This window comes from Choloepus didactylus, chromosome 6 (assembly GCF_015220235.1).
Source record: "Choloepus didactylus isolate mChoDid1 chromosome 6, mChoDid1.pri, whole genome shotgun sequence".
NCBI classification, from domain to species: domain Eukaryota; kingdom Metazoa; phylum Chordata; class Mammalia; order Pilosa; family Megalonychidae; genus Choloepus; species Choloepus didactylus.
Genome location: NC_051312.1, coordinates 62,924,524 through 62,941,955, shown reverse-complemented (window position 1 = coordinate 62,941,955; position 17,432 = coordinate 62,924,524). Strand labels below are relative to the sequence as shown.

Sequence of the window (17,432 nt, the reverse complement as noted above, 5' to 3'; positions counted from 1 at the left end):
AGCTAAGAGAGGACAAACACCTTAAGAGCGACATTTTTGACGAACTGCAGCCTACAGTGGAACATCCTGGGAGAAAAACATTTTTGAAACCAGAACTCCACAGCAGATGCCGGCCACGTGCCTTCCCAGCTAATAGAGGTTTCCCGGACACCACTGGCCATCCTCCAGTAAAGGTACCTGATTATTGATGACTTACCTTGGACACTTTATAGCCTTAAGACTGTAACTTTGTAACCCAATAAACCCCCTTTTATAAAAGCCAATCTATTTCTGGTGTTCTGCATTCTGGCAGCATTAGCAAACTAGAACAACATCCAAACTGGCACACCTCCCAATTTATAAAATTTACTAACCTACTTCATTATCAGATTTTTGATAGGGAATACCAGAGACCAATCATAATCCTGAGTTATTTACTCCATGAATGATTGTAAATTACTGAGGAATACCTTGAATTAGGATCTTGAAGTCCCTGTGCACCTAGAAAAGGTAATCATTTCTTCTTTTTTTAGAGGTACAGTTACTTGAACATTCTGATACAGGGCCATAGTCTGACAAGGACTCTCCCTAAAACAGTTTCCTTAACCTGTTTTGGGCAGAGATTTCTTTGAAATTCTGATTAAAGATCCGCCCTCTGCCGAGAAATGGACACACCCACAAAATTCAGCATGTAACTTCAGGGTGTTCTCCGACTTCTTAAAGTAAACCCTAGGGTTTCCAGCATTAAAAAACCTTCTGCCAAAAATTTTTCTGCAAGTAGAAGAAACCTAGCTTCCAAGCAGAAGAAAGTAAGTCCTGATCACAGAGGTTATTCTTTATCTTCTAATCTGTTAGCAATTCCTACCCTTGATCTACTCACAGTTCTCAGGGGGACCCTGCCCAACAAATCAGGTTTTTCCAGGGTCTAGCTTTCTGGGCCCTTGGATTACCCAAATCTAAAATGTTTTGGATTCTGGTCACCACCTTCAAGTTTTGTCCCACTGGTACTTATCAAATCTGTGTTATCCCCTGCTAACAATTCAGGTCCCCTTTCTACTGATTAACCAAAAATAAGAAACAGGCCTAAACTCTGGATCACGTTCATAAATACCCTGGAAGACTCCAGCTACCATCAATATACAATAAAGAAACTGGAAAATATTCATCAAGAGAAGAGAAGTACTATATTTCCTAATATTCTCACTCTCTCCTGTGTATTAGAATTTCCTTAATGATATAAAATATGATGCTGTTTAAAAAAAACATAATTATCATATAGTAGGACTTACCCAAGATTTTTATCACTGCTGATAGACACACATATCTCCTGGAAACAGGCCATATTGCCTAAAATTCCCACACAGATTTCCTGCCAAATCAAATTTCACAGGTCATAATGGCTCTGAGGTGAAACACACATATACAAAAATAACTTGAGTAAAAACTTTTACTGAGTCAATTGGTGGAGGACACAGAAGTATATTGCTCTGCTCTCTAACTCTGACAAGTTTACAGAATTTGAGAAAGGATGAAAGACACAGGAAAAAGAAAGCTCAATATAGGTAGGAGTTACTTGTTAGAAGAAATTTTATGGATGAAATGAGTCTTAAATGACTGGCAGGATTTAGATGTGCAAACAAGCAAGGGCAGGAAGGGCAGCAAGGACAGGAAGGGAAAAATGAACATGGCTAATGCAGTCGGCAGTAAAGAAAGCAGCCAGGATGGAGCATAAAAATGGGGGTTAAAACAGCAGGTTAAAAAGGATCAGGATTATTAAGGGCTTTGAATGCCATGCTGAAAAGTTCAGACTTAATCTGGGAGGTTATTTGGAGCCATGAAGGTTCTCAAGGAGGGGGGACAAATTGCTAAGTAGGTATTTTAGGAAGATTGTTTTGACAGCCAAATGCATAATGCATTACAGTTACAAAAAGTTTAAGAGAAGTTAAAAATCTACCTCAGTAATATCAACTAATGTTTATTTAGCACTTACTCAGGCCAGGCACCACGTCAAGCACTCTCCATGTATCATGAGGTAAATACTATTATTATCCCCATTTTTTCAGATGAGGAAACTGAAGCACAGAGAAGTTAAGCAACTTCCCCAAAGGTTCCAACTAAAAGAAAGCAAGACTCCATAGCCTGAGCATTTAACCACCATACTATATTGCATCTCAGGAGCCAAGAAGCAAGATGAGGGCTTTGATGAGGATGATGGTGGCAGGCATGGAAAGAATGAAGCTGAAGGAAACTCACAGGTGAAAGCAAAATAATTTGATGGGCGGCAAAGAGAGAAAATAGTTGACCGTGACTGCTAGACTTCATGTAGCCTCATTTCCTCAGTCAGAAATGTTGGTTTCATTAACAGGAAAATTGGAAAAGAAAATTAGCTTAGGAAAGCATACAATGAATTCAGTTAGGACAGTGTTTCCAAACACAGGAACATAAGAATCACTCAGGGAGCTTGCTGTAAATATAGATTTCTAAGTCTTACCCCAGATCTACTGAGTCTGCACTCCTAATTTTATAAGTTTGATAAACATATGGAATTTGGGATTAAAAACTGCAGCCTGCATGCAAGAAGGAAGAAGTTGTGAGGTATGCAACTTCTATAACAACTTATGGTGAATGGTCTTGAGGACAGCATTTTGAGTGAAGTAAGCCAGAAATAAAAAGACAAACATTATAACACCTCATTAATATGGACTAACCATAATGTGCAAACTCTGAGAACTGAATCTGAGAGCACAGGTTACCAGGGGAAGGCTTATTGTAAAGATCCCTATTTTGTAAGCTCTTACAGCAGTCACATCTATTTCTGAGTTGTAAAGGTTATCTCTAAATTCTGAGATGCTGAGCTCTTTGTGTATAACCTGGTTGGTCCCTAGAACTTCGAATATCTGTGTGACACCTGAGATTCACAGCTAGAGTTACGCAGCTATGAATGTATTATCCCATAAGGCAACTGTTAAAAAAAAGCTGAAAAAGTGTTCAGACTTCAATTAGATGTATGACTGAAGCAGATCTCAAATCAGACTAAAGGGTAAAGGACAATATTGACTGTGTTTTAAACCTTCAACTTCTGTGTGAGACCAAAGAAAGACATGTTTATTTGGTGCAAAATCTGTATCTTCTGTAGCACACTAAATAATTTAACTTGTACAGTCAGTTTATTCACACACCATAAAACACGGAACTTTGAAGAGGGAGTGCAATCTGGTTGGTTTGTGCAGGTTAGTGTGAAACCCCAATACATCTCAAAGTAATTTCCGCAGAGAATAAAAATGTATTTGCAAAGCCCCACTGAGGGTCTGGGGAAAAATGTGGGAACATTAAACTTCCCCACCTGGGGAATTACTGATATTCTCACAAGCATTGCGAACTACCAATTTGGAAGGGTGAGCTCTCGATCTTGGGGCTTGTCCTTACAAAGCTTGTTACTGCAAAGGAAAGGCTAAGCCTATTTATAATTGTGCCTAAGAGTCTCCCCCAGAGAACCTCTTTGTGGCCTTTCTCTCTTTAAGCCCAGTTGGCAGGTAAACTCACCGCCCTCCCCACTATGTGGGACATGACACCAAGGGATGTCAAATCTACCTGGCAACATGGGACATGACTCCCAGGGATGAGCCTGGACCCAGTATCATGCGATTGAGAAAATCTTTTTGACCAAAAGGGGGAAGAGAAATGAAACAGAATAAAGTTTCAGTGGCTGAGAGATTTCAAATGGAGTCAAGAGGTCATTCTTGAGGGTATTCTTATGCATAACGTAGATACCCCTTTTTAGTTTATAGTGTATTGGAATACCTAGAAGGAAATACCTGAAATACCAGTAGCCTTGATTTTTGAAGATGATTATATAACTATGTGGCTTATAGAGTGTGACTGTGTGATTATGAAAACCTTACAGCTCACATTCCCTTTATCCCATGTATGGACAGATGAGTAAAAAAAATAGGAACAAAAATTAAATGAATAATAAGGGGGATGGGATGTTTTGGGTGCTCTTCTTTACTTGTATTTTTATTCTTGTTTTAATTTTTTTTTTTTTTTTGGAGCAAGGAAAATGTTCAAAAATTGATTTTGGTGAAGAATGCACTATATGATGGTACAGTACAGTGTACTGTATTGTACACTGTGGATGGTTGTAGGGTATGTGAATACATCTCAATAAAACTGAATTGAAAAACAAAAAAACAAAACAAAACTGCAGCATGCAAGTGGAGAACTCCTGATGAAAGTTTAAGATATAGCACCAAAAATCCAAAGGGAAGTCAGGGCTTTGATCCCACAGGCAGAGTTGCAACTGAAACCTGTTGCTTAGTGGAGGAGTTCACTAAGGCAGTGAATATAAAGAGAACAAGAGATCAGGGTCTACACCTGTGCTGGTTTGAATGTATCATGTCCCCCAAAACACCACTATCTTTGATGTAATCTTGTGTGGGCAGACCTATCAGTGTTGATTAGACTGTAATTCTTTGAGTGTTCCCATGGAGATGCACCCCACCCAACTGTGAGTGATGACTCTGATTGGATAATTTCCATGGAGGTGTTACCCCACCCATTCAGGGTGGGTCCATATTAAATCACTGGAGCCATATAAATGGGCTGACAAATAGAAGGAACTCAGTGCAGCTGTAAGTAACATTTTGAAGTGCAGCTGAGAGTGACATTTTGAAGAGGAGCTACAGCCAAGAGGGACACTTTGAAGAAAGCACAGGAGCTGCAGATGACAGACAGTTTGAAGACGGCCATTGAAAGCAGACTCTTGCTCCGGAGAAGCTAAGAGAGGACAAATGCCCCAAGAGCAACCAAGAGTGACATTTTGAAGAGGAGCTGTGGCCTAGAGTGGAACATCTGGGAGAAAGCCATTTTGAAACCAAAACTTGGAGCAGACACCAGCCATGTGCCTTCCCAGCTAACAGAGGTTTTCCGGACGCCACTGCCATCCTCCAATGAAGATACCCAATTGTTGATACGTTACCTTGGACACTTTATGGCCTTAAGACTGTAACTGTGTAACCAAATAAACCCCTTTTATAAAAGCCAATCCATCTCTGGTGTTTTGCATTCTGGCAGCATTAGCAAACCAGAACAACACCTTAGAAGGAGTCCACACTCAGGTATAGGAAGAAAGAGAAAAGCCAGTGAAAGTGATAGAGAGTAATTAAAAAGATAAGAGACCATGGGGGTTAGGGGACACAGAAGGCACAAGATTAGGGAGTTTCAAGTAAATGTGTGTGGTCAAACGGGAAAAGATAAAGAGTGAGAGTAGAAAAGAAACAAATTCTAATCAACTAAAGAGGGAATAAACTCCCAATCAAAGACCAAGTTTCTCAGTCTTGGCTGTTCATTGAGCATCACCTGGGGAACTTTAAAAAGATGCTTGGGTGACACGAACAGATATCTGCACGCCAATGTTCATAGCAGCATTATTCACAATTGCCAAGAGATGGAAACAAACCAAATGTCCTTCAACAGATGAGTGGATAAATAAAATGTGGTATATACACACGATGGAATACTACATGGCAGTAAGAAGGAACGATCTCGTGAAACATATGACAACATGGATGAACCTTGAAGACATAATGCTGAGCGAAATAAGCCAGGCACAAAAAGACAAATATTATATGCTACCACTAATGTGAACTTTGAAAAATGTAAACAAATGGTTTATAATGTAGAATGTAGGGGAACTAGCAATAGAGAGCAATTAAGAAAGGGGGAACAATAATCCAAGAAGAACAGATAAGCTATTTAATGTTCTGGGGATGCCCAGGAATGACTATGGTCTGTTAATTTCTGATGGATATAGTAGGAACAAGTTCACAGAAATGTTGCTATATTAGGTAACTTTCTTGGGGTAAAGTAGGAACATGTTGGAAGTAAAGAAGTTATCTTAGGTTAGTTGTCTTTTTCTTACTCTCTTATTATGGTCTCTTTGACATGTTCTTTTATTGTATGTTTTTTTGTTTGTTTGTTTGTTTTTCATACAGTTGATTTAAAAAAAAGGGAAAAGTTAAAAAAAAGAAAAAAACAAGGAAAAAAATATGTAGATCCCCCTTGAGGAGCCTGTGGAGAATGCAGGGGTATTGGCCTACCCCACCTCCATGGTTGCTAACATGACCACAGACATAGGGGACTGGTGGTTTGATGGGTTGAGCCCTCTACCATAGGTTTTACCCTTGGGAAGACGGTTGCTGCAAAGGAGAGGCTAGGCCTCCCTATGGTTGTGCCTAAGAGCCTCCTCCCGAATGCCTCTTTGTTGCTCAGATGTGGCCCTCTCTCTCTGGCTAAGCCAACTTGAAAGGTGAAATCACTGCCCTCCCCCCTACGTGGGATCAGACACCCAGGGGAGTGAATCTCCCTGGTAACGTGGAATATGACTCCCGAGGAGGAATGTAGACCTGGCATCGTGGGACGGAGAACATCTTCTTGACCAAAAGGGGGATGTGAAAGGAAATGAAATAAGCTTCAGTAGCAGAGAGATTCCAAAAGGAGCCGAGAGGTCACTCTGGTGGGCACTCTTACGCACAATTTAGACAACCCTTTTTAGGTTCTAAAGAATTGGGACAGCTGGTGGTGGATACCTGAAACTATCAAACTACAACCCAGAACCCATGAATCTCGAAGACAACTGTATAAAAATGTAGCTTATGAGGGGTGACAATGGGATTGGGAAAGCCGTAAGGACCACACTCCACTTTGTCTGGTTTATGGATGGATGAGTAGAAAAATAGGGGAAGGAAACAAACAAACAAACAGACAAAGGTACCCAGTGTTCTTTTTTACTTCAATTGCTCTTTTTCACTTTAATTATTATTCTTGTTATTTTTGTGTGTGTCAGGGATTGATTTAGGTGATGAATGTACAACCATGTAATGGTACTGTGAACAATCGAATGTACGATTTGTTTTGTATGACTGTGTGGTATGTGAATATATCTCAATAAAATGAAGATTTAAAAAAAGAGGCTAAAAACAAAACAAAACAAAACAAAAAAAAGATGCTTGGATATATTCAGAAGACAGAGAAATATATGATGGATGATAGATAGGGAGGGAGGGAAAGAAATAGCGATGCGACAGCATGTTAAAGTTGGTGGATTGAGCTATCGGGGAGGGGGGTCAGGGTATGATGGAATTCTGTGTATGGGGCTAGTATTATTTTTGCAACTATTCATGTAACTTTGAATTTATTTCAAAAAAAAAAAAAAAAGATGCTTGGAGTTTGACACTTGGAGATTCTGTATTAACTGATCTGGGGTATGGCCTGGCTCAGGATTTTTTTTAGTTTCCTTGGGCAGAGCATCTCCAAGTTTGGCCCCCGACTAGAGCATCATCTGGGAACTTACTAGAAATTTTCGGCCCTACTCTAGACCTACTGGATCAGGAACTCTGGGGGTAGCCCAGCAAGCAGTGATTCTGGGCCTGCTGAAATTTAGGAACCACTGTTTTAGGTGATTCTAACATGCTGCCAAAGCTGAAAACTGCTGCTGTAGACAGGCTATGGCTGGTGGGCATATACAACAATATGACATTCCTGAAAGATGTCATTTCTGACATAAGCTTATTTAAGTACTAATCATGCAGCATTTCTATTTTAGTTAGAAAAACCCAGAAGAAAACTCACGTAACTGTTGAACTTTACACTAACATAAAGATCCAAGGACAAAGTGGTTTACCAGGTCCCAATTCAGGTGGAACATTCTACTAAGTAACAATTTTAATTCATCATTCAATTTGTAAAAATACACAAAGAATTATACACTGATTTATAATTATTGCGGTACAATGGGTATATCAGAGTTCCACAGGCCTAGCCTCAAATCCCAGCTCCATTCCTTCCTAGTTGTCTGACCCTAGATATATTTCTCAACCTGAAACTTAGTTCTTCTATTTGTAAAGTGGGGCTAATGCCTACCTCATAGGAGTAGTAAAACCAAATACTCAGGTTAATAACAGTTATTCGTAATTATAATTACTCAATGGATACTTACTAATTACCCATGGCATGCATAGCACATGGCAACTTACATGGCATTAAAGTACAGTATGTTGCACAACACATAAAGATAAAATGAGAGGTAGATAATTGTTCTTGGGAGTTTACTATCAACCACTGAGAACTTACTTATTCAGAAAGGCTTGGAAGAAAAACACCATGTGGAATAAAAGACGTGAATAGCAGAGGAGACTGAAGGCATCCAAAGGGAGGCACAGGAAGGGCAATAAGCACTGTAAGCTCATGAGACAGGGAGTCCACAGGCCTTGCTAACCTAGAAAGATCTGGAGGGTGGGTTTTATGCAGGAAAGGTTTTGAGCAAGAGGCCAAGTTTAGAAAGAAGGTTCTAAACAAGGGAGAATTTTGTGAGTAAAAAAGAGCCATGAACTGAGAAATGAGAGGTCTAGGCACTGTTCCCTTTTCTGCCACACATTAGCAGCATAATTTCTGTAAGTTACTAAACCTATGTGGCTTCCACAGCTGTTACATGCAAGTACAGATCTCCCAGGTCCAGTCCAAATCTAAAATTCTATAACTTTAGTAATTTTAAATAGCACAATATCTAGTACCTGGTAGATGTTCAACAGACATTGGGAGAGTAGTTTGTTGATGTATAGCCAGTAAGAAAAATAAAACAAAATAAGGTGAGAGAAATGCAAGACTACTCAGCACTATCTGCTATCATTGTCCCAAAGAGTAAAGCTTTAGAAATGTACATACTTACTCTCAAGCGTGGACACCTGGATTTGGCCAATACTCCCATAAATATGTCAGGAGCATTAAATTCTTGGAGAAATAAAGCCACATCCTGGAAATAAAAAATGATTATTGATTTGGATGCTGAAATTCCTCTTAAAACCCCATAACTTAGTTAGCATAAAGAAATGTTAATTCCATATATATCTCCTTTCAGTATTGCAAATGCAAGAAAATAGCAAACCATGAGGTTAGAAATTATGTCAATACACAAAAGTAATGCTAGAAAGTCTTTGTAGTATGTGATCACAACACAAAGGAAGTATTCCGTAAACAAATCTAAATAAACTGTGACACTCCAGAGAATCATCCTCCTTTTTTTGCCCTGAATATATTTAGCTTAATGGTATTTCTACCTACCAGGACCTCACATTAACTCATTTAAACACATTTGATGATTGTCAGATATCACACTAGAAACTGGAGATAAGGGAAAAGAGTATAACTCCTAATTCCAGTCCTCCCAAAGTTTAAAACACAATACAGGAAACAGGTTGAAAACTCCTATTGTAATGGTCATGTCCAAAATCAGAACCTGTGTTTTCAAAATCCTACACAGAAAGAAAATTCTGACTACAATGTAACTGTGACAGCTTCACACCTCCTTCCTAAAGTCTGCCCAGTCCACAGCACCTAAAGAGGCATACCACACTGTGACACCTGGAGTGGACATGTGACCCAAATGGGCCAAATCTCACCTATGAATGTGGGGCACAAAAACTGAGTCAATTAATGTGGGTATTTGCATATTATAAAATATACAAATAAAATCAAGTTTCTGATAGTCCCTTACCACAGATTTTCACCAAATCTGAAGAATATCTGGGTTGGTTCACCTTAAATACAGGCTCTATAGCTTACATGAAAATTCACTCTGAAGGACCCTGGGGGCACCCCAAAGAGCAAGGCAGTTATCTCCCAGAACAGCTGAAACTGAAGTAACCTATGTGACTGCTGACTAGGAGAGACATTCTGTACCTATTAAGAGACAATGGTAAGAGAAAACAATGTTTTCAAAGATACATCTCAAATTTAAATCACTACAGCAGATGCTCTCCAGTATAGGCAATCATGTGATGCTCATGTGGGCAACTCTGCAAGGATTTATTTATTGAATGATGATTAATAATTCCCAGACCTAACAACATAAACAACAATAATAATGGCAGTTAATATCTATTGAATAAATATTAAATGCCAGGCACAATTAAGTGCTCTGCATAATATTTAATTTTCACAATAACCCTATGAAATCGTTATTATTATTAGCCCTATTTAACAAAGAAACAAACTGAGATTTTAAAAGGTTAAGCAACCTCTCCAAGGTTACACAGTCAGTAGGACACAGAGCCCAGATTTGAGCCCAGATGGGTCCAACTTGTGGCCATGCTGTTAACCACTACACCACACTACCTCTCAGGTAGTCAATCATTCATTTGTTATTCATGAACTATTTACCGAAAAGCCTAAGTAACAGGCACTGTTTTAGGCTCTGGAAACACATCAGTGAGTAAATTAGATAAGGACTCAGTCTCAAGAAGTTTTCATCCTAGAGGGATGAGACAAATTAAATACAAAAACAACTAAAGTACATAATTTCTAAGTGCCACAAAGAATATAAACAAGGTGGGGAATTTAGAAACCAGCAGAAAGAGGGCTCCTTCAGATCTAATATTAGGGACAGTAGACATTAGGCTTTGATGAGAAGGAACTCAAACATATTAGGGAACGCAGAGACTCAAAACAACCACTGAATAACAAGAAAAGTGTTATACAAGAGAGTGAACAAGGTTCCATGGGAGCACACATGTAAAAGAGATTAATTCTGCAAGGAGTGTCTGGGAAGCACCACAGAAGAAGTGACATTAAGCTAGACCATAAATGATAAAAAGGATTTTGCCAGCTGGAGGCCATTCCAGTCAGAGAGGGTGACAAATAGAGCATGGATGCATGAAAATGCTTGAAGTATCCAGAAGTCTCCCGGTCCTGCTCAAACACTGAATGATGGACACAGAGCAGCAGGAATTGAGGCTAAGATGCAGTTTCGTTGGAGGGACTTCATTCCAGAGACCACGGTGACCAGTAGAGAGCTCTGTTCTACAGAGGTGCCAGAAAAGCTATGAAAGGGGGCGAAGTAGAGGCTAAAGAACGTGGCCTTCCCCTCCAATAACCTCTTTCAAATCACTGCTCTCTGCTTTTACCTATTTTATATCTTAGGATTTTACATTAAGAGTTCATTTGCAAACCAGGTTCAATTTCATTTTTAAAAAATTATAGACATATAAATATACATACATATATACACACATATATAGACACCACAGCTTTTCAATAATTGATTGAACGGACAGTACTCTCAACTAACTTGACCTGACATTTACAGGACACTCTCTTCAGCAACAGCAGAATACAAATTCTTTTCAAGTACACGTGGGGCATTTACCAAGATTGATCTGATTGTGGGCCATAAAACAAGTCTTGATACATTTAAAAGATCAAGTCATAAAGTATGCTAACTGACTACATGGAATTAAATTAGAAATCAGTAACAGGAAAGTATTTGAAAAATCCCCAAATATTTGAAAACTAAACAACACACTTCTAATAACACACACCAGGAATAAAAGAAAAAATCATAAGGGGAATTAGAAATATTCTGAACTTACTAGAAATGAAAACACAACATATCAGTATTTGTGGGATACTGCTAAAACAGTATTTAGGGAAAAATCTACAGCTCTAAATGCATACATTAAAAAAAGACAATTCTCAAATCAATGCTCTCAGCATGTTCATGAGTCAAAAGACTCAATATCGTTAATCTGTCAGTTCTCCCCTAATTGAACCACAGATTCACCTTAATCTCAATTAAAATCCTAATAGGATTTTTTTTTTTTTTTAAGATATTGACAAGCTGATTCCAAACTTATTATGGAAATGCAAAGGACCTAGGACAAGCAAAACAACTTTGAAAAAGAAGAAAAAAGCTGGAAGGCTAATACTACCTAATCAAAATTACAATAACCAAAACTTTGTGATACTGACATAAAAAAAAAAAGATTAATGAAACAGATAAGAGTCAAGGACACACCTATACGTATAGATTTTTACAAAGGTGAAAAGGAAATTCAGTGGAGAAAAGATAGTCTTTTCAACAAATGAGCTGGAAAAATTGGATAACCATATGCAAAAAAAATGAGCTTCAATCTATCTCATACTATATCCTAAAATTAACTCAGAATGGCTTATAAGCCTATAAGTAAAATCTAAAACTATAAAACTTCTAGAAGGAAACAAAAGAAAACAAACAACACAATTAAAAAGTGGGCAAAAGATTTGAACAGGCACATCACCAAAAAAGACATAAGGACTACAAATAAGCAAATACTTAACATTTGAGTTAACACAATGAGAATCCACTAAATACTCATTAGAATGGCTAAAATTAGAGACTGACTATACCAAGTGTTGGTAAGAATATGGAGGAACTGGAATTCTCATACACAGCATGTGGTAATGTAAAATGGTTAATAACATAAAAAACCTAGAAAACCATTCAGCAGTTTCATAAAAAGTTAAACATACATCTACCATGTGATCCAGCCATACCACTCAAGGTATTTACCTACGTCAAAGTGTATGTCCATAGAACGACTTGTATACAAGTCGAAATGTTCACAGCTGCTATATCTGTAATAAACTGCAAACAACTCAAATATTCATCGACAGATGAGTGAATTGCGGCATATACATACAATGCCAAGCAATAAGAAGGAATGAAATAGTGACATATACAAGATTGATAAGTCTCAAAATAAGTATGCTGAGCAAAAGAAGCCAGACAATTAAAGTATGATTCCATTTTATAAAACTCTTGACAAATCAAACTAAACTATAGTGACAGAAAGCAGACCAATGGCTGCCTGGGGAGGGTAGAAGCAAGGAGGGGCAAAAATGGAGGAATTACAAAGGGGCATGGAAAAACTTTTTGCGGTGATGGATATGTTCTCTAGTCTATCTTGATTATGGTGATGTTTTCATGTATGTATACATTTGTCAAAACTTACCAAATTGTACATTTAAATATATGCAGTTTTTTTATGTCAGATATACAAATTTTTGTAACTGATATCTCAATAAAATAAAAAAGGATAAAAATAATGAACAGCCATTGATAATTTTTAAGACAGAAGAAAACAATTAAAGCTATGTTTTAGGAGAAAAAGGTAACTTGGGTAGCACTGTGGAGGACAAAAAGGAGGTGAAAGAGACTAAAACAAGGATATAAATCAGGAATCTATTGCAAAAGTCCAAGTGATAAAATGAGAGATTATTTAAGTTAATAATTCTCTTTTGCCTCTATATTCCTACCTGTACTACCTATATACCATAGGGTTGTGAAGATCAAATGGAATAATATATATGAAAATGCTTTTTAAGCTATAAAGTACATTACAAATATTAAAATATTACTGCAATTATACAGACATAATCCCTTCTCATCCTTTCCTTCTAATTAACTGTGGCACATCAGTGGTCTCCTAACTCCTAATGTGCTCTCCAAGATAAGGCCAGAACTCTTTAGGTGGGTAAGAATCAGATCTTCCCTTGGTGATAAGCTTTCTGGCATTCCTGAAAGCTATATATTTATCCCAAACCTAATGAGAATTAGCTCAGATCCTCTGCCCTTAAAAGACAAAAGTTTAGCATTTGTAGCTGATGGGACCTCATTTTCTGCACCACATATGGGTATGATTATAGACACTACAGATTGGGTTTTTTCCCCAGAGCCTGAAGGACTGAATCTATTAAAAATCCATTCACCACCTCCTCACCCAACAGCCTTTTCAGAGTTTCATTACCAGTGAAACCCCATACCTCATCCATTGACATATCCCATACTCTGCAAATTTCATTCTCCATTTCTTCATCAAGCTCCATCTGTTGCTCCTCATCATCTGAGCCGGATTTGGTGTTTTGGGGGCTAACAAGCTTTAGGAAACACAAAGGAAGAAAAGGATGAATAAAAACTATCCATAGTACACCCCCAAGTTATCCCAGAGTAGTTTATAAGTCATAAAAGCAGAATCCTCAAAGTATCTTCTTGGCAAAATCTTGTTTAAAAAAATTAGTGACTTCAGATCTATTCATTCAACATTCATGCCTAGTATTGCTAGGCACTGGGGCAGGAATACAAAGATGATAAGGTATAATCCTTTGCCTTCAAGCAGTTTAGGATCGTCATGTAAACTGAATGACAACAGAAAAGGCTAGATGATTCAACTGAAGTGTAGACAAAGAGTTGTGGGAGCAAAAATGATGGACCTCTGCCTGGAAGAAGCTGGGAAGAAAACATTTCTTGGTGATATTTGAGCTAAGTCTGGGAGGAAGAAAAGGAGTCTGTCAAGAAGGGGAGAAGAGCATTCAGATGGGAGGAAAGTACAAAGGTAGAGAGGTAAGAAAAGATCTCATGTTTCAGGGACAGATTAGGCTGGGAAGGTTGCAAAGAGCCTGGATAATAAACTAGGAAATCTGCATTTTTCTTCTGTAGGCAAAGGGAACTAAGAGGAGTATCATGAACAGCTTTTCCTTAGGAAGATTTTTCTGGCAACTGTGTAGAAGATGGTCAGGAGAAGAGAAACTGGAAACAGAGAAACCTGTTAGGGAAAAGTGGTGACAAGAGAATTCACATTTATTGAGAGCCTCCTATAAGTCAAACACCATGCTAAGCACTTTATGGCCATTATAATCTCACTTAACCTACACAGTAACCCTCTGATATAGGTCTTCTCATCACATTTTATAGACATTGAGGTTCTAAATGGTTAAGTGACTTGCCCAAGGTCACACGCTAGCAGGTTTTGATCTCAGACTTTGATCTCCAAAGTCACCAAGTAACCTGCTACATCAAAGGCCATGAAACAGTACCTATCAGCAGACTCAACATATATGAAGCAAAATGATACGTGAAGGGGAAAGTAACAGATGTATCTGGAGACTTCAACACCCCAACTTTCTGTTGGATAGAACTGGACAAAAGATAAACCAAGAAGAAGAAGATTTGAATAACATATAAAGCAGCTAGATCTAACATAGAACACTCCATCCAATGACAGCAGAATACAATTCTTCTCAAGTACACATGGGACATTCTAGATAGACCATGTTAGGCCACAAAATGTATCAATAAATTTTAAAAGGCTGAAATCATACAAAGTTTTACTTGTGACCACAAGAGAATGAATTAGAAATCAATAGAAGGAAAACTGACAAATAAGAGGAAGTTAAAAAAATATATACTCGTAAGCAGTGCATCAAAGAAGTTAATAAATACTTGCAGGTTAATGGAAATGAAAACAAAACATACCAAAGCTAATGGAATGAAGCGAGCAATGCTCAGAGAAATCTGTAGCTATGCCTACATTAAAGAACAATCTCAAATCAATAACCTGAACTTCCACTTTGATGAACTAGAAAAAGAAGAGTAAACCCAAAGCAAGCAGAAGGAAGGAAATCAAATTTAGAGTGAAGTGAAATACGAAAACAATCAATGAAACCAAAAACTGGTTCTTTGAAAAGATCAACAAAATTGGCAAACTAATTTTACCTAGACTGACCAAGAACAAAAGAACACCCAAATTACTAAAATCAGCAATAGGGTAGTAATATTATTACCAACATTGACAGAAATAAAAAAGGAATATAAGAGAATACTATGAACAATTGCATGCCACCAAATTAGATAACCTAGATGAAATGGATAAAGTCCTGGAAACAAACTGCTAAAACTGACTCAAGAAAAACTAGAAAATTTGAATAGGTCTATAACAGATAATCAAATCCTTCCAACAATAAAAAGGTCCAGGACCAGATGGCTTTGCCGGTGAATCTATAATAAAAAACATCAGTCTTTCTCAAACTCTGCTAAAAAATAGAAAAGGGTATGCTTCCTAACTCCCTCTGAAAGGCCCATATTACCCCAATACCAACAACAGCACCAGAAAGGACAACTACAGGCCAGTGTCCCTAACAAGTACACATTCAAAACTCCTTAACAAAATGCCAGGAAACTCAATCCAGCAGCATATTAAAAGGATTATTAAACACCGTGACTAATTAATTCCAATTTGAAATATATACCCAGGAGAACTGAAAACAAAGCTGTACACAAATATTTATAGCAGCAATTTTCATAATAGCCAGGAAGTGGAAATAATCAAGAGTCCATTAACTAACAAATGGATAAACAAAATATGGTATAACCATATAAAGGGATATTATTCTGCATAAATAGGAATGATTTACTGATATACAACAACTTGGTACCTTGAAAACATCATGTTATGTGAAAGAAACTAGCTACAAAAGGCCACACATTGTAGGATTCCATTTATATGACCTGTCCAGAATAGTCACTAAAAACAGATTAGTAGTTGTCAGGGGCTGAGGAAAGGGGTAATGAGGCGTGACTGCTTGATGGGTATGGGGTTCCTTTTTGGGGTGATGAAAATGTTCTATAATTAGATAGTAATAGTTGTACAACATTGAGAATAAGCTGGAAGTCACTGAATTTTACATTTCAAAATAGTTTAAATGGTGAATTTTATGTTAAATGAACTTTACCTCAACAAAAAGAAATTATTTCTTCTCAAAAAAAAAAAAAAAAAAAAAGTCCATGAAACAGATCATTAGACCCTGGGCTTCCGCACTGGGGGCAAAAACCCGCGCAATGTATCCACACGGTCATGTATTGCTATAAAATTTTTAAAAGCAAAACATAGTAACCATAAACATTCCAGCATCCCTCCAGTTACACTTCCCTCTGTTTTCCGGGGCACCTGAGTGGCCACAGGCAGTTTCGGGGTCCGGCGGAGGCTGCCAGGACCGCCAGGCTTGAGGCCCAGGGGTGCGCGACTGGGAGGGAAGGGGTCGGCGTGGGGATGGCGTCCCCGGGGCAGAAAGGGGATGCGCAGAGGCACGTCTGGGGTGTCGGGGGAGAGCGCGAGTTTCCACACCTGGATGAGTCCGCTGAGAACGCCGAAGAGCCAGTGCTTGCTGTAGACTGTGCTCCCTATGCAATCCCCCTCGGCCCCCTTCTCCTCCTCCTGCTCGTCCGGACTCAGAAGCGGCGGCGAAGGGTTTCGGTCCATTCCTAGAGCGCAAACCGTGCGCGGGAGCCTCGCCGGAAGCCACTGGAGGAGACGAGAGGCCGCCTGGGGCCAGAGGGCCCTGCACGCGCGGCGTGGCTCCCCGCGCAGCGCCCTCTGCTGCCCGGAGCCCGACGGACCAGAGGGCCAGCCCAGCATGCCAGTCAAGCCTGCACCCCACCCTGCAAGGACCAAGACGCTATCGTACTCTTAATTGTCATTGGTCATCCTCACTAGACCAGATATGCCATCTCTCCAGGAGCACTTAGCCTGATTGGAGGGGGATAAGAGGGGCCAGAGAACAGGCCAGTGTCTGGCACAGATGTGAAACTGGTAACTATGGGGCCATTTCCACAGGCTCCTTCTGGCCCTAGACTTCCCTTTTGAATTGGAGTAAAAAGAATCAGAAGCATTAATGGCTCCCAGATTTTCCGCTGTCTGCTCTCAGTTTATTTATGGTTGCAGCTTTCCTTCTCCCTCCTGGTTCTCAGCACAGACGGCCCCTCCTCCCCCGGGATTGTGCCTCGCAGGGGAGGGGCGCGGGCCCCC

At 39.0% G+C, this 17,432-nt stretch overlaps 1 protein-coding gene across 1 annotated transcript in view; it reads right to left on the bottom strand.

Annotated features, from left to right (window-relative positions):
- Nucleotides 1-16,924, bottom strand: part of SAAL1 (serum amyloid A like 1) — a 39,866-nt gene extending 22,942 nt beyond the window's left edge. Inside the window, exons 1-4 of the mRNA XM_037840976.1 lie at nucleotides 16,752-16,924; nucleotides 13,615-13,728; nucleotides 8,705-8,788; nucleotides 1,269-1,348 (exon numbers count right to left, since the gene is read on the bottom strand). Of these exons, the coding sequence (XP_037696904.1) occupies nucleotides 1,269-1,348; nucleotides 8,705-8,788; nucleotides 13,615-13,728; nucleotides 16,752-16,886 (413 nt within the window). The 5' untranslated portion in view covers nucleotides 16,887-16,924. The remainder of the gene's footprint in view (nucleotides 1-1,268; nucleotides 1,349-8,704; nucleotides 8,789-13,614; nucleotides 13,729-16,751) is intronic.
- Between the last annotated feature and the right edge of the window lie 508 nt (nucleotides 16,925-17,432).